Genomic DNA, 25,327 nt, shown 5'->3' on the forward strand with positions numbered 1-25,327 from the left:
CCTGCATTAGTACTTACATGTTAAAACTGCTTAAACTCATCTCTCTTTTTTGATTACAATTAATGGAATTATCAGGGGAGTAGTAAGAGGAGAAACAACTAATTTTTGAACCAATTCTAGAAATAATGATCTTTCAGAAATTTTATTATTTGGTATGTCCATTAAACAGGATGTCTACTGATATATCTTATATGTATTTTCTTTTCCACTGCTTAATTTAGGCACAAATTAAACTTCAGGTTGAACCCCACAATGTAACAAACAATTCTAATTAAATCAGAAAGAATACTTTTACAAAAGACACAACTGAAACAATTTCTCTAAAGTCAAATAAACCTTTAAAAAATTTTGGCAGCATCACTGTTGTCTTGTACTAAAATGAACAAAATTAGCTTTAACTTAATTATGAGAAGTAGAGAGACACCCTTGAACTGCTTAGGTTCCCAGTCTGATTTGTCTTAAAATTGGGATTACAACCAAACTGATAAATACCACGACTCTATTTTGGTTTAGTCTGAGGTGTAAAATTTAATTTTCAAGCATAGATGCTTAGTCTTTAGACTTTTTCAATACAGTATCAACTGTATTTTATTTCCTTATTTCTTAACTTCTGCATTCCACCATCTTTCTTTTTCCAAATCTGTCAGTGCAGTGTTAATTCAGAAAAACACAGCCACCCAAATCCTGGCTTCTTGTAGATCCTAATATAAACAAGGCTGTGTACATCTATTAGTGCAGAGCAGCCTGTGTATGCAGAGTCTGGCCAGTGAGGAGTTTCTTAAGTAAGAAATACGACTCTTGGCCTTTCTTTATCCTGTCATGTGAAATGGGCTACTTGAAAAAAAGAAAAACTGACCATCTCTAAGTGAAAAAATGCATGTGGCATTTAAGAAAACTCAAACCTCAAGTGTTAATAATTTGACAGTATCCCATATAACCTGCTATTAAATTTTCAATGCTCTTCTTTTTTAAGCATTCAACTCACAGTTGTTATACAGATGTTATATTAAATTTAGTATGCAAACATGCATTTTACAGTAGATTAGGTTTAAAGTAAGAGAATACGGAACACACTTTTTCTATAGGGAATAGTAAAAAAAAAATCCCACAGACAAAACCTAAAATGCATTTGTGTTACATAATGATAAACTTAATGATAAACATAAGTGATGTATTCTTTAACCAACTAATCTCTGCCACTGAGAACATGCACACACTCAGCAACGAATTGTAAATGAACAGATTGAATTAAAATCTGTAGAAGGGGAATAAATATAAGTGACTCTCAATGTTCCCTGCAATATAATGAAGCTGGCTTTGGTCATAGTTTACTCTTTCTCCCACGCATACACTGGAAGAGTCCTAAACTAAGAACAGCATATAAATAACACCACAACTGACAGAATGACCCACAGCTTCCTCCTAAAATCCACTCATAAATCCTGCATGCAGATTCTAGATAACCATCATCAGCAGTTTTACTTCATTTGAAGACATTTTGAGACGCTGACCCTGAGCAATGATTCATAATCAGGATTTCTGGAGTTAAGCTCTATCAGCATGTTCACTGTACTCTTTCTTTAACTTGCCAGTAGGAATACACATTTTTTAAGGTTCTCTTTATTGGCAGTTATCTGTACTCTAGGTAAGAGATAAACTTTCAAGGCAATTTCAAAGTATGCTGATTAACTCTACTATTTTCCTTTCCTGTGTTTTAATAAGTACTTATATGATTTTAATATATAAAATTCAAAAAAATGTCCCTCAGAGCAGTCCAGTCTTACAGAGAAGCCTTCCCTTCCTGTTGCTCAGTATCCCAGAGTCTGGTCATTTTTACCAGTCACACTGGCCCACTGTGCCAGTTCACTGATTCAGCCCTGTTTTACCAGCACCTATTCATATCTGTCCTCACTGCTGTGATGCAAAAGAAACAATCTTTTCTCTTTTAATAATAAATGCAACAGAAGGCTCTTTCTTTGTTATAAAGGATATTGATGCTTTAAGAGTGTATATGCTGAGGGTGACACTGAGTGTCTTGGTGCTTCAGCAGTCTTTTGCTCAGGCTTGAAAAGCTCCTCAAGTTTTGTATTGCAAACACAATTGCAAAAGCCTGTAGTTTAACTGTAGAAAGGATATGGGAAAATATATCTCCAAATTAAATACAGGATACTAATAGAGGAAACTAAATGCAGACAAGCTCAGCTGATGGACCTGCTTGCAATTCTCCAATTTGCTGAATGGATTACATTTCCAAATGAGCCTGAGTTGCCATGTTACACTAACATGTCCTGCACCGATTATTGCCCCATGTGTGCAGTCAGGAAAAAAAATTAGGAAAAACACTCATCAGTTGTTCAGGAAAAACTGAAAAATTTGATGATTGTGGGGCGAAAAACTGTTTCCTCAACAGAATAAAGCCACCTTTGCTGTATTTTTTTCTAAGAAAACTAACACTGCCTAATAAAACATCAAAAAGAGTCAAAGTGTACTTTCATGCATCTGTCATTACTCTGCCTGGTCTTTAGATTTTATTACTCCTTGAAATTGAGGTTAGGGAATATTTTATATTTTTCTGCCTTCGACTTTCAACCTTTTTGCTTGTTCTAAAACTGCAGGAAACAGACCCAGTCATACACAGTGAAGCATGCGGGAAAATGTATGGTTTAAACGTACATTTGAGCAGCCCATCTGAGGCTGCTTAAACAGCTCTCCAGTGGCAATTAGTTAATAAGAAAAAGTATTTGTCACATCAATTTTAAAAGGCAGAGAAGGTGCTGTGTTCATAAACTACCTTCTATCTTATTTTTATATTTGAGAAGTGCTATGTTGTTCTCTAGGTATGGAAGGCATTTGTGAACTAAAGTGGCTTTAACAGGGGGGTACATGTCTGTATGCCATTCTGGCTATTTGTAAATGGTATTTTCATACTGCTTCATCCTCCAAACTGAAAATACAAAGGCATTTTGGAGTTTTCTCCTGCTGCTTCTTATTCCGTATCTTTGTACTTCTAAATACTAGGATTATAACATCATGGTTACATTTTGATTACCAAAATTAAGATAGAATTGGTTAAATCTAATGATTTCTGTTTTGTAAGTGAAGGCAAATAGGGGAACAACAACAACAAAAAAATCACAGCAACACATGAAAAGGTTATTTCATAGAACTCCCAGTGCATATTTTAAGAAACCACAATTCTGCCTCTTGAGAGTGTGGTCTATTAGTTAGTAAACAGTGAAAAATGCAAGCATTACACACAGGAGAATGACTTCTGTCCTATCTGGCAACCACCTCTGTTTAGAAGACTCATCAGTGAGGCTAAAGTGATTACTCTATAAACTCTCTCTCTTTTTTTTTTTTTTTTTTTTTTTTTTTTTTTTTTTTTTTTTTGTTTTTTTTTTTAACTATTAAATAACAATTTAGTGGTTGGCTAAGGCTTATAGTTTAGATCAGGTAAGTGGAGAAAACTTTTTCATGAATTAACCAAAGAAAATTTGCTACTAACTTAAGCAATGAATTTTTAAGGTTTGAAAGTGATACTGCTTGAGAAACTTTAAAAGGAAAAAATGAAGAAACTTTATCATCACAGTGAGTTATTTATAGATGAACCAGAATAGATGGAAGAAAATAATAATATGGTTTTCTTGTATCACCATAAATATTTAGTTCATAAAATCTCATTACATGAAACATTTCAAATTAATACTTTTCCCTCGTTACTCTAAGTAAAAAGTATTAGTCCTATATTTAATAAGCAGTTGCCAATTGTAAAAAGAATCACTGCTTTAAAAAAGAATGTTCTTTAGATAAAAACAGCAACAATAATAATAGTGCTTAGCTTAATTTATCACAAACCTATCCACATTTACTTCACCTCCCCTTATGAAGAAAGAGTATCCCAATACACCTGACTACAATGCCACACGAGACACAAGAAACAGAGAATGCCAAGGCAGCTTTTCTGACCTCAGACTATAGAAGGGAATTTACTGATGACTGTGCATGCCAGCAATTAAACCTTATGTTTAGAAGAGTGCAAGACAAGTCAAAAATATGCTTGGTTTTAAGAAGTGCTGCTGTTGAGAAAATAATTATCTTTTTACTCGCATTGAGAGTTGAATCTGGACAACAACACAAAGAGTTGGGTTTTTTTCCCAATTATTCTACCTAATACTGGGATGGACATCGCAGAAATTGGCTGAAACCCTTTTCTAGGACAGAATAACTGCAAAGAGAAAGAACATCTGTGTCTTTTCCATCTATATCAGCTCAAATATAAAATCAATTTTCTTTGGCTAAGCTCACATCCCCTGTGCTTGCTTTCCTGAGAACTTGCATAATGAAGTTTTATTAGCCTAAATGTTCACAGAGAGACCAATTTAGCCCTTCACACTTAAGTGTATCAGAAGTGGTTTATTTTGTCAGGGAAAGACTGATAAACTGGGACAAAGTACTGGTTGAGGGCAGGGTTCCCTTAAATCCTTGGTCTACTTCCTATCCCAAGGAACTCAGTGAGCTGAGTAAAACTCTTTCCAGCCATGGCGACTCATAGAACACACATGCTGCTATTTCAATGTGAACACAGTGAGACAAAATTCTACTCTGGACCTCTCTAATAAACCTAAAAGGCATTATTTTTTTTTATTTCTAACAACAACTGCTTGAGCTTGAGCTGTGTGTGACCTAAAAAGAGAACTTAATGTTCTGCTTTTGTCTTTTTTGTCCCTTTCCCAAAGTGCCTAGTTCTGCTGGTCTACTCTTGTGCTCTGGTACTACCACCTTTCCCTGGCAATGTCTGAGCACTGCAAGCATCCCCACACCATTTTTTCTGATCACTGAAACTAATTTTAGCAAGCCACCTGACAGCTGAGTAGCCAAAACTAAGTTAGCTCAACGCTTACTTTATGGAAACAACAGATGGACGTCATCAGACTGGGGATGCTCAATATCCCCAAGGATGACTGAGGTTCTGAATTGAAATTTTATACCTTTCCATTGCCATATAAATTAACTGACATAAATTTACAAAGTTTTTAAAGATATAATCAACTCACCAGTTTTATTTTTTTTTCTGGGTAATTTTTTAATTGAAGGCCATCATACCCGAACATTTATTTGTTTTGTTCTGTTCTACATTTACAGAACTTTTCTTCATGGTTCCCTTCCATGGATGCAATAAAATTTGGGTATTTGGTAACCAGTATGAAGAAACTGAAATATTAAAAACGGAGCTGTATGCATTATATAGGAAACTAACTTTGAGAAAACTGTCCTAGAATTACAGGAAAATTTTAATTTCTGCCTATTGTTTATATATTATAGAGTTCAATGCCAAAACTTCTCTAAATCACAATCTGAAAGTCCCTCATAGAACTAGAATTTGCTGAATTTAAATTATGTGAATACAGACAAAAAGCACAGTTTGAATTGAGTTCAAATAAGTTAAAGTTAGATGGGAGATTTATAATCATAAACAGAATAAATCTGCTGAAATCTAAGTCAAATGGGGACACAACTAAATAAAATCAACTTTTCAGAGTAAGTATCAGTTTTTGAGATTAAACTTGAAATTTACCTTGTAAGAAATATTAAATCAGAGGACAGGGAAAACAATAACCTGTCAGTTTTATGATATTAATCTCGAAGAAATATGAAGGTCATTAAGGAAAGAAGATGGTTGATGTCCATGCAATAATACCCCCTCCAAGAGTTATATAAATGTCTTTGTAGCTGGTGATAAAGAACAATCCTGATCTTTGCTGACCTCTGGCTTGGCCACAGATTCGTATTTGTTACAAATATCACGTGATGCATTAACATGATATGTGCATTAAATGTATTCCTTAGTGTGAAATGAAGTGAGATACATAAAACTCATGTAAAAATATTAAAATTATTAAAATGATTAAATGAATGAGAATGAGGGAAAAGCAGGCCTCCATTCTCATTCTCGTGAAGGAACAGTATCCTGATAATTTGAAAGGGCATTGAGGATCAAGGAAAATTAACTTTCAGGCATAACGTAAATTAAACATTTGCCTCTGTGTCCTTCTACTACCTCTGATTCCAGCAAAATACTTCTCCCACAGCAATAAAGAAAATTAGGTTAAGTTTTAAAAATACAGAATCCCTGTACTGTAGCCAAATTAAACTATTCCAAAATACACTTTTTGTATTTGCAAAATGAGTATTTGCAACTCATTTAACCGTCAGCAAGTTTGGTCACTGACATTATAATTTGCTAATAATGCTTTTCAGTATTCTTAAGCCAGCCACCCAATTTGTAGTCCAATGATATTTATAACACATGCTGAGATTTTTTAGGTTTGTCTTTGTGTTTTTTTTAAGCTGAGAAGTGGTGACCTACTGATAATGTTCTTCCTTCACTACCAGGTAAAAGATTAGGATTTAGCTGATGGCATGGGATGTTTTCTCCTAAAGCCAGTGTAAAGGAAACACTGCAGATGTTTCAAAATCCCACAGTAAGCATGTTTAACACCATTATACTCCATCCCTTTTCCCTTTCACCAGTGAAAGATGACCACGGACAGGTTCTGAGAGAAATGCCACACGCTCCTGCTAAGCCAGAAAACAGCACCCTCACCCTCACTATTTTCTAAGTGCATGAAAGAACTGGTGTGTGGGCATCAGAACTGGATTTCCAACCTCTGCTTACAGGCTCTCAGTTAAGAGGAGGATGTGACCCCACCACCCTGACAAACGTTCATCCAGCACAGAAATGTTCTTCTGGGTAGAGAGGCAGGTAAAAATTGGCTGCATTTTTAGCATTTTTCTGTCAAGATTTTACTTCAGTGTTTGAAATCATCAATACCTGTGAGAAAAATGCTGTTTGATCAGATCACTGACACAGCTGTACCTGAATTTCAAGTTTCTGCTCTAAGACTGAAGGTGGGTAAACAAGGGTAAGTTGTTATATTTTCAGGTAGATCATGACATGAAAAGCACAGATACACTCAAGGAATATTTAAATATCAAATGATACTTCATAAAGGGTCTTGAAGGTGAAGAATTATGCAAATGCACTCACTACTATAACAAATAATTTTAGAATAAAGGAAAAGCAATCCAGTTAGAAGTTATAGAGGGAAGAAACATAGAAAAAACCCTATTAAACTTGCTTTAACCTTTTACAGAAAAAAGTAGTAGTATTTAATTTTCTGTTCCAAGACAGTGGACTTAATTCTAGATCAAATTTTTTTCCTCATTTGTGTTTTGGTTTTGGACAAAACATGAGACCTAACATTCTTCCTGTCAGAACCTGTAGATAGGCATCATTTTTTTAAAGGGAAAACACACTACCATTAGCACTATAATTTGGTGTATTCCTGGTTTTGTCTGGCCCTTTCACCACCATTTTTCAAAGTAGGATTGTGAGACCCTTACTAATCACTGAAGTAGGGTTCAAAGTCACTTATTTTAAATATGTACGCTTACTTTGTTTTTTTGGTCTGATGTTTTAGTGTGTGAATAGATATGATAAACGGTCAGACTGCACTTTGCAGCAAGCACAACTCAGATCTGTACTATGGTGGTGGTGGTGAGTGAGGGCAGAGGGGAAACCCACTGATTACAACCTAGGACAGCTGCCTAAGTCTCTCTATGTACAACCACTGCTTTAATTTCTAGCTACTCTGGACTGTGAGCAAATGCCCAGGTTTTGGTAAATGCACTGAGGTCAAATGAGTTCCTTCATACACATATCTAATTTTTCCTCACTTCCATATGCTGATGAATCATTTTTTCCCAAAAATGGTCTGGAAAGAGGGAAAACAAACTATGACCCGCAACACTGAAATCCCCCACTGTGGCAGAAGCACGACAAGTCCTTTAGTGACATGGACCTATTCCTCTGCTTCAGGCTCAACACCAAGAGCAGAGAGGAGGGAAAAACAAAACACTGTGTGCAAGAACAGACTTGTGGCATTGCTGCTGACCATACTGCCAATTAGATAAATCATAACACACTGGAGCGTGCTCTCTGAAAACCCTAAATCACATAGCAACTGTATGAGTCTATATTCTCACAATAGTGGTTTACATGAAATGTGTATTATCCATGGAAATCTAATTCAGACCTGTGTTACTATCAAGGACAGCTGAGTTTGTAGCACTTGTAAAGTTAACAGACTCTTTTTTGATTAATAGGTTTTCATCACTGTACTATGTATTTATGATTTGCATCTTCACTATCTACTACCACTTCTCAGAACATTTCTGACCAGACTGAATCTGTTTACAGATTCTGACTCTGCTACATACATGCATACCACTCCACTTTGAAGGACAGAATACCAAATGTACTACTGTCTTTAATTAAATACTGCTTATAATTTTTTCCACCTCGAAAATGTATTAGTAATGCAGGTATGCAACTAGTTATGTAAATGTCTCAGAAATTTTTCTGGAATGTGAAAAGACAGAGCAATTTCAGCACTGTCTCGGTCTCAGAATTTTAAACAAAGGATTCTTCTTAGATTGACTCAACATTTTTCCAACTTAATAGTTTCAATTGAAATGATTTTATGTAAATCATTTTGAGTAGAATAAAGATACTTAAAGTTATTTGATTTTTTTATACTTTTCTTTATTAGATGTGAAATATTTGAGGCAGAATATTTAGTTGTATCATAATACCATTATGATACAACTAAATACAACTATGATAATAAATTAATTTTGCTATACATGCTCCACCTATACAGAGAATGAAAATGTTAATTCCTACATTGCAAAACTCCTGAATTTCACTTATATATTTTCTAACTTGTTAAAGATGATCACATTCTTGGCTATAAATTTCACAAAAAAGAAATACTTACTACTGTGCACAGTCAATCAGTTGATATTCGTTTGACCTCTCGAAGCACGCCTTTACACCTTCATCATCCCAGAGCTTTTTTGCATGTTCAAAGAACTCCTGAAAATTGGAAATGCAATAAATCAGAGAGCATTCCTCAATTTTTTCAATCGCCAATCTGCGCTGTTCCTTCCCCAACCTTCATACTTTATGCTTTGCAAAATGATAAATTACACACTTACAGAAGAAAAGCTACAAGCATTTATTAGCAAAATTGCAATAAAGTATACAGAACATATAGCTGCTGAGAGTTTCCAGCACGTGATATATAATGAAGACTGTCTTCAAAATTCATGTCAGTCCATATATAAAATTTACTGTAAGTACAAAAGTTACCTTGAAGCACGTTAATTTCATTTTTAACTGAATTTATGCTTCTGTCACGGAAAAGGCATAAAAGTGACGCAAAAAGCCGCTCAGCTTATAAACATTAGCTTTTTTGAGAAAGAACCAGCCTGCAACTTTAAAAAGATTGCGCAACTTTTCCTGAAAAACACAACTTTCCGCCACTTGGTATTTTCTCATGCAATATAATAACTTGATTGCAAGACTTTCGGAGTCTTTGCTCAACACCACATCCTCCAAAGAGCTGCCTGGCAAAACGTGCTTTTCCTAGCAGCTATTCCAGACTACCCAATCCAGAAATGTCTGCCAGCAAGCTTAATTCAAAATTATTTGAAAGAGGAACCAAAGCTGTCCTTGGTGCCGCTTTGGAAGCTGCAGACATACACGTGCAGAGAGGTAGTTCCAACTCTGCCTGCTGACTCCTTCTTTTCTCCAGCCCCAGCTCTAGAGACTCAAGGATCCAGCTTGTTTTAAAGCTGGGAGTCCATTTTATATTATATCATTACTGGTAAATGACACTGTAATGGAGTTTTTCCAGCTACATTGTTCTAAATTCAAGTGAAGGATGTTTAGATGAATTAATATTTCCTTTATCATATGGCTCTTTCCTCCCTTGAACAAAATTGTTAAAGCAATATGTCAACTCAAACACAGAAGTTGTTTTCTTAACACCTCAACACTGCTAATAAATCACTGGAGTCCTTTGGTTAGTCACAAATTTGTGAAACCTAACAAATTGCTTTTCCACAGTTCAATTTGGCTCTATGTAAAATGGGTGTAATACCACTATTCACTTCATGATCCTGTCAAAATTTTGCATAAACATCTTAATTCTGAAACTTTTCTGAAATTGCTTGCCAGTCTCTTCCCACATCTTTTCAGGACTTAAAACCTTTTACCTTTTTTTTTTCCTCCCCGACTATACCATGCACAATGTAAAGAGACAGAAAATTCCATTCTTTAAGAAGTTTTGAAAATGTTAGAGAAAAGAAGGTATTAAAGCAGGCATGAGACACCTTTGCAGAAAGTCTTGAATGAAAAGAGGAAGCAACCCCATATAGAGACAGATGCTTATACTGCCCTTGTGAAGAATTTATTTCTTCACTTGGCAAGGACATGTTTATTTAGTCTTTGTTATTTTAATTACTTTTGTAATTTTTAAACACTGCAGATCCACCTTTTGAAGTGATGCTACAGCTATTATAAACTCTCTGTTCCTACAGCAGGAGAAAAGCAAAAACAAGCTCAAGAAAGGACAAGATATCAAACTGAAGTAGGAGAAAGCAGACACACGTAACAGAGAGAACGACTACAAGAAAAAAAGGAACAGGAAAAGTCAAAATGATAAATACCAGAAACTATGGAACATTCCTCAAATATGAAGCTTATGCTTGATTGGTACCTGGGGCATCAGCTGAATGGCTCTCACTTGCAGGCATCTTTGGCCAAAGAAAAGCACTGCCTTCTCAGTGGATGGAGTGAACTGTGGGAAGTGTCAGGTCCTGAGGCAGAAGGAGCCAGCTCTCCATCGCCTCAGATGGGAGCAGTGTCCAACTCAGCCCTCCTTCCCACAGGCATTCACTGCTACAGCTGTGGGGTCTGAGAACAGTGTGGCTACCTTCCCCTCCTCCCCATCCGGGGGTGGGAATTCCCACCCACCCTGAAAGCCATCTCTAAGCGGAATAAACATGCAAAAACCATTCCCATTCAGCCCCACAGAGCCTACAGGAAGAGGAGGGGATGAGGAGGAGGTAAAGTGTAAGTATAAAGGTATCCTTTTCTGAAGGGTGGCATGGATTGAGAGATCAGCTGAAAAAATAACTAATGAAGTAAATAAGCAAACAAATAAATAAATAAAGTTGCACAGCTACAGTAATTCCTCACTACTGCCTTTACATCCTCTGTATGAGCTTTATTTACTCTTAAAAATCTCTTCTGAAAAAGAGGCAATCGTTTCAGCTCAGCTTCTTGAGATCCTACAAATATGTTGTAAATACAGGGTTTCCGTATCATATGCTTCAAATATTTCCACCTGACCATTATGTCTCAAAGCAGTCTATTTAAAATGACTTCCAGACTTCTAGCCCTAAGCAAATCATATAAAACAGAGCAAATATACTTCCCTCATTAAAATGTACCAATCTACTGCAGAGGAGTACACTTGATTGCAAATTGCCTCCCACACAGCTAGCTATTCGATTCTTCCTTCCCAGGTGACTAAAGCCTTCCAGAAAAATCCTGTTTCACTTCAAGGTGCCAAGTACCATGATTCAACTTTCACACTTGTTTTTAACCGTTCTCTTGTCTGCTGTAAGTTCCTCAGTATTCGTTCTGCTCATCTGCATAAGGCCCCCCATTTCAAGCACAGAGGAGGATTCTGCACATGGCAAACATATCTGGATGCCAGCCCCCTCTCCATCACAGGACAACACCCAGACAGCAGTTACCACGTCAGCTTCAACCCCTGCAATCAAGACCCTTTTGCCTGACCTGCCTTCAACAATCAATTCCCTTCCCCTCAATCCTTACAGCTCATCCTATGAATCTCAATGCTTGTCACTTCTTCCCCCTTCTGCCTGCCATGGCCGCATTGTGGCCACCTCACTGGCAAGCAGGCCCTGGTGTGGCCTTCGGGCTCTGCCTGCCCTGCAGCACCTGCTCTGGGGCTGCAGCATCCTTGGGGTGGCAGCCACAGTTGGCAATTCCTGTCATAAGGAAGAGCCAGGATAATTCAAAGAACAGAGAATTCATCTTTGCTCCAGCTGGTAAGGGGAGATGGACTAAAACATTTTAAAATGTTACCTTAGGTCAGGAAAGCAGGTTTTTAAGACTAAGCTGTGACCGTAGTAGCTTACATTCTGAGTTGGTCAAACTAAGACTTTCTTTAAGGTGTGACTCTTGGAAAGCGGCTTTTCAGTTCCTAGAAGTCATGAGCCAGGTCCTTTAAGAAACCACGACTGGGACAGAATAAAACAGGGACATGGAAAATCACTCTGGTAATCTGATGCACTGTGTTTGCAAGCACACGCAGCTGACTTCTATCAGATCAAAGCTACCAAACTCTATCAAAAATATTTAGCATACTGAAGAGAAATAATCTACTGTGCTTGAAAGCAGAAAACCACCTACATCTTGACCAAAGAGAATAGTTGCTTCAACCAAACTCTTCCTTAGGGATGGAGGCATACAACTAGTTGCACCTATTAATATACATATAAAATAATCAATATATTTTTAATTTAGTATTTCAATTGGAGTATTAAAGAAGTAAATTATAATGCTTTAGATCTCATGAGTTACAGGTGTCATGAATATAGGTACTGTTTACATTGAACACATTAATTTACACCATTTATCTAAGAATTTATAGCAATCACTAGACCATAAAAAATCTTGATGTGATATTTCAATGTCATCAAAATGGAAGATGTGACACACAACACCTCAAATATTTATTAATATAAAACTATTTGGAAATTTTCCACTCTTCCTGAGACAATCCAAAACCTCAGCCCTGCATTCCTGAACTTCCTTCTCACTAGCAGATATATTTTGCTATAAATAATCATATATCATTCAAAAATCACAAAGAGCCAAAAGCAGATGATTACTTTTTTGTTTTCAGAAGAAAGTTAGTTCAGATGTACATAAATGTAAAAACACCCTGAGCTGATATAACTGATCTAAACAATAGGCTATTCTTACTGTGCTTTAAAAGGTCTTGTAAAAATATTTTTGCTCACCTAATTCAGGGAAAAATTTCCTGATTCAATGTATTCCCATACATAGCATTCCAAGAAAACAATACAGATAACAAATGCAATGTAATACAGCTAAGCCTCAGGGCACTGTTTTTCAACTTTATCTTACTAGAAGTTACAGCCTGGTCTAGAAATTCAATTTTCCTTATTTTGGAAATAAACTTATTTATAGGTAGGTTACCTTAGAAACCTCCTCCCCCTTATAACTCCTACAAAAAAATTTCAAGTAGCTAAGAAATGGACTTATTTCACTTTTTAAATACTTACATTTGGAATAAACACTATTGATGATTAAACAAATTATGTATCTTCATGAACAGATCTTTATGTATTTTGGAAAAAATAAATTTTCATCTAACTGCTTTACAAACCACAAAAGTTCATGTTAGGTCAGGAATACAATTTTTATTCTACTAAGATTCTTTCTGCCTTCTTTCCGGATGGCACATACATTTAATAGCTATCCTGATGTCATCTTCAGTCTCCCAGAAAGTGGAATGTAGAAGGCCCCATCCAGAGCTATGTTTTCTGCTTCTGTTAATATATTGTAAACATGGAAACAACTGCTTAGATCAATGTGAAATCAATCTCCCTCAAGCCAAAATTTATGCTCTTATTCTCCTAAGCATCAGGACTGTCAGGACTGTAAGACAATTTCTCATCTAAAACACAGATTAAACCTGTCTGATTACCTGACAACCACTTAAAGAAGTGGAAAACGTTACACGTCTTCATAGTTCTGCCATTGTGGGTGTGAAATGAAGTCATCACTTCTATTCTGAATTTCAGTTACTACTTCTTCTCTCAAGTACTTAACCAAACAAAAAAGTAAATCACACAATGCCTTAAAAATTCCCACCTAACACCTCCCCAGCTCCCAATGACAACTGCAGCGCAAGATGATCCAGAGAATTAATTCACACAGGAAGGGAGGTATGTGCCTCCCTACCGAGCAGGGTACTCGTACCTCCCAATGCACAGTGCAGGGGTTATGTGTATATATATACATACAGGAGTCCCAGTCTCCCATCTATGGAAATATGGAAACATTTTGTGGAATAAAAGAGTGTGACAACTGATGGGGAACATTGTAATACCATAAGGATGACACCCAGTGGAGTCAAATGAAGGTTGTATAGGCGAACTACCAGCAGGGTTTTCTAAATGTGGCATGTTTAACTCCGCAATTCAAACAATATCCTTTGAAGCATCCTTTTCTGTACCAAATCTGAGGTCAAAATGGAACCAGATCCATCAGCCTGCAGCCCAAGTCATGGAGCATGACAGCAACAGCAAACAGCAGGATCCTGTGCTGTTACAGCAGAGGACAGACAGCAACATGGTGTGGGAGAGGTGACTGGGAGGAAGAACTCTAAACCAGCACTTTCATCTCCTCCCACAGGTGCCCAGGGCATGATCAGAGTGACTGCACTGTGGGTGATGGGAAACTCAGCTGAGCTCCCCCTCATGCTCCAGAAAAGTTCACAGCTCCTGGGGCTGTGCTGCTGCCCTGGCAGATGCCACAAATCTCATTGGTGTATCAATATTCTGTTGGGTTTTGCAGCACAAGCCTTGTAAAGCAACAGAGGAATGGCAATTTAAAAAAGTTTATATTTGAGCCAAGTAAACACCTGGAATTTAACATTATGAAGCAAAAGCTACTTTTGTGGATCCTAGATTCTCTTCCAAGCCTCTAGAGTCTCTACTCACTGCAGACAGTCTCCATTTTGAGAGCCTGACTTTAAACTTAATCCTAACCCAGCATTTAACCGAGGTGGCTGTAAACTGATGTTCCAGGAAACCCGCAAGAGACAGTGAGTGACAATCTGCCCCAGTGACTCCAATTATTACTGGTTTGCTCATACCAAGTGTAGCAACTAATTTTCTATTAAAATTGCTCTTCACCCCCAAACATCTACTGAGTGCAAATGCAAGCTGTGTCAACAACAACAAAAAAATTTAAATGGATTTAATGATTGGGTGAAGTAGAAGGTAAGGCACCCAAGAGAGAAGGAAGCCTGCTCAGTTACCTCTTCCACAAACAAGCAGAGCCTCTTGATAATCAGCCTCTTGTTTACAAGTTAAAAGTGTCCCTTATGGCTCAGTCAGCTCTCCTTAATCCTTTATGAAATGTTCTGCCTAACAAGGGAGCTGTTTTGCTGTAGGTATACAAAACGCAGCTGCTCAAACTCTTAATGCCTGCAATGAAGACAGGCAAACAGTTACAATTTAAAAATAAAAGCAGAATACATGACTTTAATTTCCCCAACAGCAGCATTGTCAAAACCTTCAATAGCACCAAAGCAATAGCACAAGAAACACTGCAATGACGACGTAGGGAGGGGTGGGCAAGTGGCACACAGGGACCATGCTCAACAGTAGGGTTCAGATGTTTCTAAAGAACCAGCACTTACAGTAGATTAATTATACAGAAACCTTTAGGAAAAGTACAACCTCCACCCCCTGCAAAGTATTTTCTGTTGTAATTTGTGGGTGTGCAATAATCAATGCAATTACTCTGCTAGTTAGTGACTCATTCTGATAGGCACAGCAGCAGTTTGGCCTCTAACCTTCCTCCAAAACCTAACTTCAGATCTGTCTGGCTCAAATTACAGGATAATACATCCAGATCTACCTCTCTTCATTTTCATTGGACTTATTTTGCCTTTTTTAAATGCCACATGCAACAGTCTTCAAGCATGATCAGTCTGCACTAAGCATAACCTCAGTTCATTAGAGCTGAACATGGGAGGATGGCAAATACTGCCTTCAGAGAACACAACCTGTGTTGAGGCATCTCATAGTCCAAGAAAACAAAACTAGTATATTAACTCCTGGGAGAATCTTATCTGACCTGCAAGTATAAGGAAAGAAGCTGGGGCAACAAACAGCATTTATAAATATATAAAAGCACCTAGCCACCACACACCCCTGTGTAACACCACTAGACAAAATGTATCAGCTGTGGAGCTTGCTGACAGTGTTCACAAACATGTGTGCAAGCAGCACAGATATATTCTACACCCCTTTCTTGAACTATTTCTGTGACTTCACTTTTAAGCTCTTACTCTACACATTTCCAAGAAGTGTGTGCAATTGAGGGATCAGCCTGATCTCCCTAGCAGTTCTATTTCTGCCTGCTGGAAACATGTTCTATCTGCCATCTTATTTCATAGAAATCAACAAGTTCAACTTTCACAGATCATAAAACTCATCTGCAAGGTCTGAGAAATATACTAATACATGCTTCAAACTTGTATCTGTCAAACACTAAAAATGGTCCGAAAGGACTTTAGATCATACTAGCAAAAATAATAACATGACTTTGTGCTTTCATAATATTTTGAGGCCAGCACTGTGGTTTGGACAGGCTTTGCAAATAAGAATACATTTTAGTCGGAGAACAGTTCCACATTTTGTCCTTCACTACCTGTTAAATAGTGGAGCTTTTTTTCTGAGCTAGATAACAAAGCTTTTATCATACTAAAACCAAAAACCTCTGATTCAGTCTTCTTGTTTCCATTTTAACATTTGTACTTCAAATTTCAGTCTGTTCAAATCCTTGAACGTTGCTGCCTACCTGCTATTTTAAGAGGCCACCAAGCTCTCAACTAAGAAGAAGAGATAATTTAAGCAAATTACTTAGTGTATATAGTGCCTAAAAAATGTGTTGAGGATGGAAAGCTCACACACATTCTTTTCCTTGAAATTATGGTGGTTTTGGAGAGTCAGGACCTCTCCCTGAATGTACATAAAAGCTCTTAATTTAAAAAAAAAAAAAAAACACCTCTCAAAATATTTGTGAAAGTAATTAAAGATGCATTACACAATCCTACAACATTGCTGCCCTTTGTATTTCTGAAGCACTTGTGAAAAGAAAAATGTAGGAACTGCTATAATTCCCTCAAGCAGAATTTTTTTGTGGACAACAGCTGATGACAAAGCATGAAATTAATCTGTAAGTGCTCAACAAGATGCAAAAAGAATGAAAAATATGTAATGACTTGACAAAACTTGGGAGCAGGTGATTTAGCCCTGTTATCAAAATGCTGCTTACACAAGTTGTCTTTGTAGAGCACTGAGCCTTGAAACTGGAAAAATTACTGAAAACCACATAATCTGTATGTCACCTGTACTGGGAGATGTTTGCTTGTTGTTTATTTATTGAAAGCAATAATGGCACCATGAAAATGTACAGATTCTGTATGCCAAGGTTTGTTTCTTAAATGGACTAGGTAAGACTAAACAGAACAGAGTCCGTGTGGAATAAAGGACAGCAAATCAGCCCACAGAACTTTTTACTGCTTCTGCAATCATTTAACTCCTGGGCCTTTGCAATGAACACCATATTCAATTTTAAGTCAGTATAACATCCATTTAGTGAATGTGTACAAATCATTCTGCAATCCTTGACGAAGGGAGTGTAATTGAATTGAGAAGTGCTGCTGTTAGACGTTTATTATAAAATAGTAAACTTGAGGCATTTCATGGCAGGAAATATTATCAAGATTTTTATTTACAAAACACTGGCCAACAGCACTTTGACACCTTTTGACACTGAGAACCTGACGCTCTATGCAAATTCCTTCTGCATGCTTTCAGCCCTTCTTACAAGTCTGCCTCTATTGTCATTTCTCAGAGGGTGAGGACTCCCCCAGAGCAGTCAAACCAGTGGAGTACAACTGAGGGGAGGCAGCTCTTGCCTGTTCCCAGGCAGTTCTCCTGCCCTGCCCATAGCAAACCCCTGCTGCTTCTGTAAATACAGTTTCAGAGTGAAGACAAGCGTCCAGAGAGCTGTACAAACACAGGACTGCAGCCTGTGATTCTTCAGTACGAAAAGTTTCTACTACTCCCAGCTTCAACTGTTTTCCTTAAACCAGTTTTGAAGGTCATGCATCAAGGAACTGTTTCATGTTCTAATATGCACTTTATTATTTGTAAGTGATTTCCTACCAGACAAGTGGTTTGTAAGGACAGAGAACTCTCATTTCCTTTTATAGATTTGATTCGGAAATAAATGCTGGCAACACCACATGACAAATGGACAGCATCCACAACTTGAGCAACTCTCATAATTGTATCAGAAAGTAATAGAAAAGCCAGTTTGCTGCTGCCAGATCTATTTAGTGTCCTATTCCTCTGCCCAAGTTTTATCTAAATTCTTCAGCATTATCTCTCTTCTTTTGACACTTCTTCCTGTCCTTATCCATGTGCAAAACCCTAGCTTCAGCACACTAACTTACTCAATCTTGAATATTTATAATAGTAGGAAAAGGCAATACAAGTCTTTATTATATCTCTGTGGCTAAACTGAATTGAGTTTCAGGAATTTTTTTCTTCTAATTAACAACCAGAAGTATAGATATATGTACACGAGTAAGGATTTCCTATGAAAAGCAAAAACTTTTTTGTCTTTTCTATCTGATAGCTGTTGCCTTTTAGAACTATTCTGGGAAATGACCTGATAAAACTGCATGAACTAGTAATTTTGACTATCTGAAAGGAATATATTTTAAAGGAACCCCATAGTTTGAAGATGTGCTTACAATGTTTATGGATGCAAAATTACTCTACGTTATTATTCAATAAGATTAAGGCATCTTAATAAAGCTCTGAGAAGTAATATAAATAAATGCAAGTAAATCTTGACTGCAATTTATATAACTTTCAACATTCTTCTAATGCCAGTTCCCACAAATCTACTGCTGCTAAGCCCCACAAATCAACCTTTTCAGACTAATTTAGATTTAGCTAGCAACTTCAGAAAAGTAAAATTTTTAATTCCTACTATTTGGTTCTCAATTCCCATTCTGAAGAGTACATAATTTTCAAGAACTATGATAACAACATCCTATTACGTATTACATGGAAAGAATGTATATACAGTAACAAATGAAATTGTTGAGGCATCAGAAGCGAAGTATTTTTTGTTAGCCCATAAATATTTTTACCACTCAGAAACTACTTAGAAGTCAACAGAAATGTTGAATAATAGGAATAGGAATAGTAATTTGTGTCTTTACAAACATAGATGACTAGAGACAATGTACAATTTGTGGATGGGAAATTCTGTTGGAATTTCAGAGCTGAAAGTCACTAAGGGGGCCCAACTGTTTGGCATGTATATGTTTCCAGGGTACCTGAAAAAAAAAAAAAACGGCTTTATAGAGCCTAAGGTAGCTTCTTCCCTTTCTTCCCAGTCTTTTATTTATTATTTGCTGCAGGATTATTTCTCACTTGAAGTGTAATCTAACATGAAAGCTGCTGATCAATATTGTAAACAGATGATTAGTGTCTTGTGGCTGCCAAAGCACTGTTAATGAATCTCAACAAATGATGCTGAAACAGGGATGTGAGGTAAAATAATTGAATTGAGGGAGATGATGAAACTAGATAATTCCTTCAGTTTAAAAGGCAAATATTTCCAGAACTCCTTAAAGAGAAAGAAACAATTTACACTTGTCTCAGAAGTGGCAGGAAATCCATTTCTTTGTATTAATTAAAATCAAACTGCCACCAACTGCAGTACCTGAAGTAAAACATAGAACTTATGAGTCTGAGGTCATTGATACTGGTCCCTTCTAACCTGCAACAACTGAGGCGAGACTCCAAGGAGCCTCCCTACACCCTCTCTCCCTTCTCTTTCCTTCAGGTACTACTTGGCTATAGAGCCTGCCAGAGCCACCACAGGGCCATCAGCAACCTCCCTGCAAGACGAGTGGTTGCACACGAACAAAAAGGACCTGCTTGATGTTGCGCGTGGTGAACAAATTTAATTCAGCTGGATCTGGAGAGAAAACCTGACAGATATGTGTCAGTTGTGAGCAAGGCCTTGAAACAATGTGAAGATGAGTCAGATAAGGACTTTTGTTGCCTTTTGTTGCCCAACCAATAAACTTCAGAAACAGAGAAATAAATACCATCTTCTAGCAGCAACCACTGTGAATTTCTAGGGAAACTCCATTCCACAGACATTCTGTCTTTTCAGACCTCTTGCCTCCTGAAAGAGATGGCTGGGCAACAAAAGCATAAAGGTTATTCCCAACTCTCTAAATGTTTCCTTGAAGAATGCCAGGAATGGGTGCATTGTAGACAATAGCCTTTAAGCAACCAGAGATTTTTGAGAACTGAAGGTAGTTCATCACCAGTAGTTACTTTTAATTAAACAAACAAACAAACAAATTCTAGACAAGCTCCTCTTCCTCTCTACCTGTCCACTGATCCATTGTTTATTAGTCCATAGCTTTTTCAATTTTCCAACTTAAAATACACTAGCAAGGGAAAGAGCCTTCTTCATTAATTTGATCAAAGACTTTTGGCAGTTAAACCAGAAAATGTATGTAAACACCAGAAGTGAAATTCTTGATGAGTTGTAGCAAGTCCAAACCTTTACACTGTGAAATAATCCAATACCTACATTTAAAGCAAACAATAAATATTTAAATACGCAATGGAAAAGGTGTCTATTTCTGGGGAAAAAAAAAGGCATTGACTTGGAGAAGTCAGGACTCTAAACAGTACTTTGATCTGTCACACTTGGTGTATGACACATTTGGTTAAACATAAATGCCTTCTTCATATGAAGCTGTTCTTGTTTTTAAGCTGCAGCTTTCTTATTTACCTTTTAAAGATTGAGGTTTATTTTTAATGCAATATAATTTAATTAAACAAGCATTTGATATACATTTTAAAGCTATTTATACAGATAAGTTCATGACAGTGTCAGTGTGTAAGAGGAGGAAATTTGTGTAAGAATTTCGCTTTTCAGGATTTGCCTCCTACAGGACCATACTTGGAAACTGCATTTATGCTGCAATTAAAACGGCAACTAAATAATAAAGCCTTTTGCCTACTATACTTTTGTTGGTGTAATAATTATTCACAAAGATTTCTTTACATGAAACTATAATAAAATGTGAATAAAGAGCAGAGTGATCTTCCCAAGAGAAGAGTGATCCACAAACCAAAGTTTTGTGACTTTTCTATTGAAAACTAAAGGACACTCACATCCCCTATATAAGGTATGGTTTTTGGTTGCTCAGAATCAAAAAATATGAGTTAGTTCTCATTCATTGACTTCTAGAGACCATATTGAGAACATGAAAATAAGCAAGTATTTTAATTCACTGGCTCTTCAATGCACTGCATTTGTACAATTTCTTCTTAATGTTTCCCCACATAGCTGAGTATTTAGCACTGTCCTTGGGTGACAGATGTTTCCCACAGAAAACAACTGCACTGAGCACACGCAGACTGCAGCAAATCTCAGCAAAGTTAGAGGACGTTTTGCTTTTGCATCCCAGGCACTTGGTGCAATGAGACCCTGATGTTAATTTGAACCTTTAAAGTACATTATCTACTGTGCAAGGCTCCAGTGGCCATCAGCATCTTCAGACATCCCAGATGGGGCAAGGCTTTAACCTGTCGTTCGCTCCTGGTGAGCAGGCTGGCAGAACTGTACTCTCAACACAGCCTGAGCAGGCTGCTGCTCCCTTGAACAATTATTAAAAATATAGAGAAAATGCTGGCTTCCTAAAACAGCATTTTAGTACAACAGCAGTTGCACTTCTGTTGATGGTGATTGTTTTGGACAACAATGAATACCTTTTTTCTACATTTTTAGTAGAAACAAGATGGCAAACATACTGCCCCAGTTCATTAACAATAGCTACAGGATCCATAGAGCTACACCACACAAGATGAAATGTAGGTCTGCAAGCAAACCTTAAAATAGCATAAATAAACATAGTTCAATTGTCAGTAATTGATCCATGATCACCTTGTTTATGATACACTTTTAAATTACAAGTCAGTGCTAATAGCCCCTTGATGCACAATTATTATCTGATTCATTACTACATATACTTCTAATGGTACGAGCTGGTAAACTGCAAGATATTTATTATCAAGAGAGTACTGAAAAGTAATTTTCCCTTTAGAAGTAAGCAACAAGATAAACATATCTGCTTCTACTGAAGTAAACTGGCTAGCAGGATTCAAGAGACATTTCAGGTTTTTGGTGAAGCAACAGGTAAAGCAACAGCAATATTGTATTTGCCATGATGCAATTGTATAAAGACTCATTCTAAAATAGATGCCAAAGATTAGACAGCTAGCTGAAGTGACTTAATATATTTCACCAAATATCTTAAGTGGTTCCTGTTACGACAGGTAAGCTGACGGAACGAAACATTTCCAAAAGGAAAACTGCATTAAGTTGCTAAATATGGTAGAAAACAATTTGTAACAGAAGAGGACAACAAATATATGATGGAATATAATGAAATAAACGGGTACCTTTGTTAGGTAACAGCCACAAGAAGAGTTGATACATATTAAAAACAGCCCCAAGAATTTTTATAGCAAAGTCGTAAACACTTTGTTGTGTTTTTTTTTTTTTTTTTTTTTTTTGCTTAGAGACAGATATGAGTTGTATATCACAAAGTTTTGCTAGATTAATCACACCTGATCAGTGCGTGAGAAATTCAAACCTTTGAATAGCAGCAGTGTAAGAACAAAAACCTAATGTGAAGGCAAGTATTTCACAGGAGTGAGCCTCTGATAGCTTAATTGCATCATTCAAAAAGAAAGCATGATTACAACGGTGGAAAAAATCCTTAGGTCAGAATACCTATTCTACCTTGATAGATCAATGCAGATACACTGTATTCTGTATGCATTAAGGGATGTAATTTAATAGGCCTTACATTTTCACATATTATGCTCCCTGTGACTAGAACAAAATGATTATTAAACCTTTTGGTGAAACTGTGACATTTATCAACCTCACTCATCAATTCTACATCATGCAATTTACATTTTATATTTATACATTGTTTTAAGATATCAACATATAAAAAAAAAATCTTTCTTACATTTCAGTTCTTAAAATATATCTCTTTGAAAACATAATCCATAGCTACCAGTTTTTAAATGTTATTGAACTGTGTACCTGATTGCTAATTTAAATCAGGAAATTCGAATGGCAACTTACAGAACAATTAAAATATTCTTCTGAAGATATAAAATTATTCTCCATCAGTGCAGTATAAATCTGGTACATTGCAAAATGCAGAGTCAATCCTCTGACTTGGAAATTTTCTGTTTGCAGATTTACAGCCACATCAGCAACTTCTAACTGTAATTTACTGCTATAGATACTGTGTTCACATATAGCAACTAACACTTACCTGCTCATAATGAAGATTTCCAGGAACAAAGTTGGAAAACTACAGTTTATCTAACATACCTCCCAGAAAACAGCTGCTGTGTGGCTGTATCATTAGACTACATGTCATAAACCAGACACAAGATTGTACATCATAGACCATAGATGTAAGACACATTCATCTTTGAGTTCTTTAGTTAAAACATTAAGTCAGCTGGTAAAGTATTGAAATCTGGAAGTATTTCCCTCATCATTCATATTTTGCTACTCATCTTGGGCCTTAAGAAAAATCAGAAATAAAATGTATTGTAAAATAAAGTCAGCACATCTATTTGCATATTCAGCATCCAAACTGCTCTTCCACATCCAGAGCACTTAGTGTCAGCACTAACAACTTAAAAAGTCTTTGAAGAAAAGCATGCACTTTATTTGTGGATGCACTGACTTTTCCCTAATGGTTTGTGAAACAAACCAGTCACCTCTTGTTTAACTCAGGGCTCCCATGCTGCCATGCCAAAGCACTGAGATGCCCAAGCCAGAGGATGACAAGAGGCCATTCTTAGCTTTTCCTAGAGGCAGTCACCCACCCCCCCATACGGAGCAGCTGCATGAAAATGGTCAGTCTCCCCTCTTTCCATGGCCCACTGCCCAGGAAAGGCACAGACACCATCCCTGCCTCAGTTTTAGGGTGGGAGCTCAGCTGGGCCAGCGTGAGAGGTAGGAGAGAGATGGAGACACCCCTGGGACGGGGTGTCCAAGCTTTCCCTGGGCACTGACAATGCCCAAGAAAAACACCAGCTGCACATGCACAGACTACACTTTAATTGACTTGGAGTTAAAACTTTTAACAGAGATAAATCGAACACATCACTAAATAATGGGACAAGAGATCCCATTCTCTTCGGCTTTAAAAAACTGGTCAGAATTCTTACGATGCATGAAAAAAGTATCAATTTTTTACTAAATTATTTAAGTTCTACTACACTGACATCCCCATGGAAAACAAGTGTTTTCTGCATCTCTTTCTAAGTATAAACAATAAGAAAAACTCATGTGCTCTTCCAAAATTACTCAAGCACAGGTCACAAAGTACTTCAGCTGAAACTGAAACATGTCATAGCTTTATATTAAATCATTAAGCTCACTTCAGATGGTTACATTTATCTGGGATTATATATCTTGCTTAGACCACTTGGAGAGCCAGGGCAAGCATATAAGAGAGTCCAAAGAAAGAAATACAGCATGCCTTTGCCTTTCCTTCAAGAGTTTAATTTTCTCTTTGAGACTTTTGTTTAAAAGTCATTTAAAAAATAAACAATCAGTCTTTCCCAGATCACTGTAGAATTATAAAAAGAGGGAAAACCAGCGTGTTGCTATCCATTTTATTAACTATTCCATGTTAGCTGAAAACTATTGAATATTCTTACACAGCAATCAGTTCCAGTGTTCCATCTTACTTTTTCTTTTTCTGGACAGTCTGGACCATGCGGTCTATGAATTTGCCATATTATTATTATGATTTTTTAAGAAATGGGGGATTTTTGTAACACTCCTATTTCAGTATTTAACATAAATAATATTGTAATCAGCCAATCATGCTGGTAGAAGTATAGCACACTACTGGAAATACCTGTTCTTGGAGGTGATTTGGATTGAGCAACTGGGTAATGCTTTGGACAGAAATTATCCAAGTCCCTGTTGGCAGATTCAACATGAGTAGGTCAAGCATATAGCTAGATGTTGTGTTATTTTTTGCAATTCAATAACAGTGCAAATATGAATTGAGAATATTTCTCCCCTACAAACATAAAAAAGCAATTATAGCCATATCAGCGATGAAAAAAAAAAAAAAGAAGTACACTGTGACTTTTGGTTTGCCTGCAAATTTTCATGCAACAATCCTAACAAACTACCTAAGAAAGTTTCAAATGTAGCAATAATGACTTGATCTGGAAGATGATCTGGAAAACAAATTCTGCTTATGAAACTTTTTTTGTATTAAACTTCATCTATTTGAGCCAGATTCCCCAAACCACTGAAGCTATGGGCAACTTGCTAATGAAAGGGAATCATAATACTTACGACTGTGGAATTCTAGGAGAAAAACAACTAGCAACTGCCAAAGATAAATCAACTTTTCTAACACAAACATCCTGGGGAATGGACAACTGCCTA

At 36.8% G+C, this 25,327-nt stretch overlaps 1 protein-coding gene across 2 annotated transcripts in view; it reads right to left on the reverse strand.

The window, feature by feature from the left end:
• Positions 1-25,327, reverse strand: part of GNAL (G protein subunit alpha L) — a 180,613-nt gene that overhangs the window by 47,405 nt on the left and 107,881 nt on the right. For both annotated transcript variants that reach the window (XM_053947174.1, XM_053947183.1), the window contains exon 5: positions 8,841-8,938. In XM_053947174.1, the coding sequence (XP_053803149.1) occupies positions 8,841-8,938 (98 nt within the window). The remainder of the gene's footprint in view (positions 1-8,840; positions 8,939-25,327) is intronic.

The sequence above is a fragment of the Vidua chalybeata genome, chromosome 1, assembly GCF_026979565.1.
Source record: "Vidua chalybeata isolate OUT-0048 chromosome 1, bVidCha1 merged haplotype, whole genome shotgun sequence".
Taxonomy (NCBI): Eukaryota; Metazoa; Chordata; class Aves; order Passeriformes; family Viduidae; genus Vidua; species Vidua chalybeata.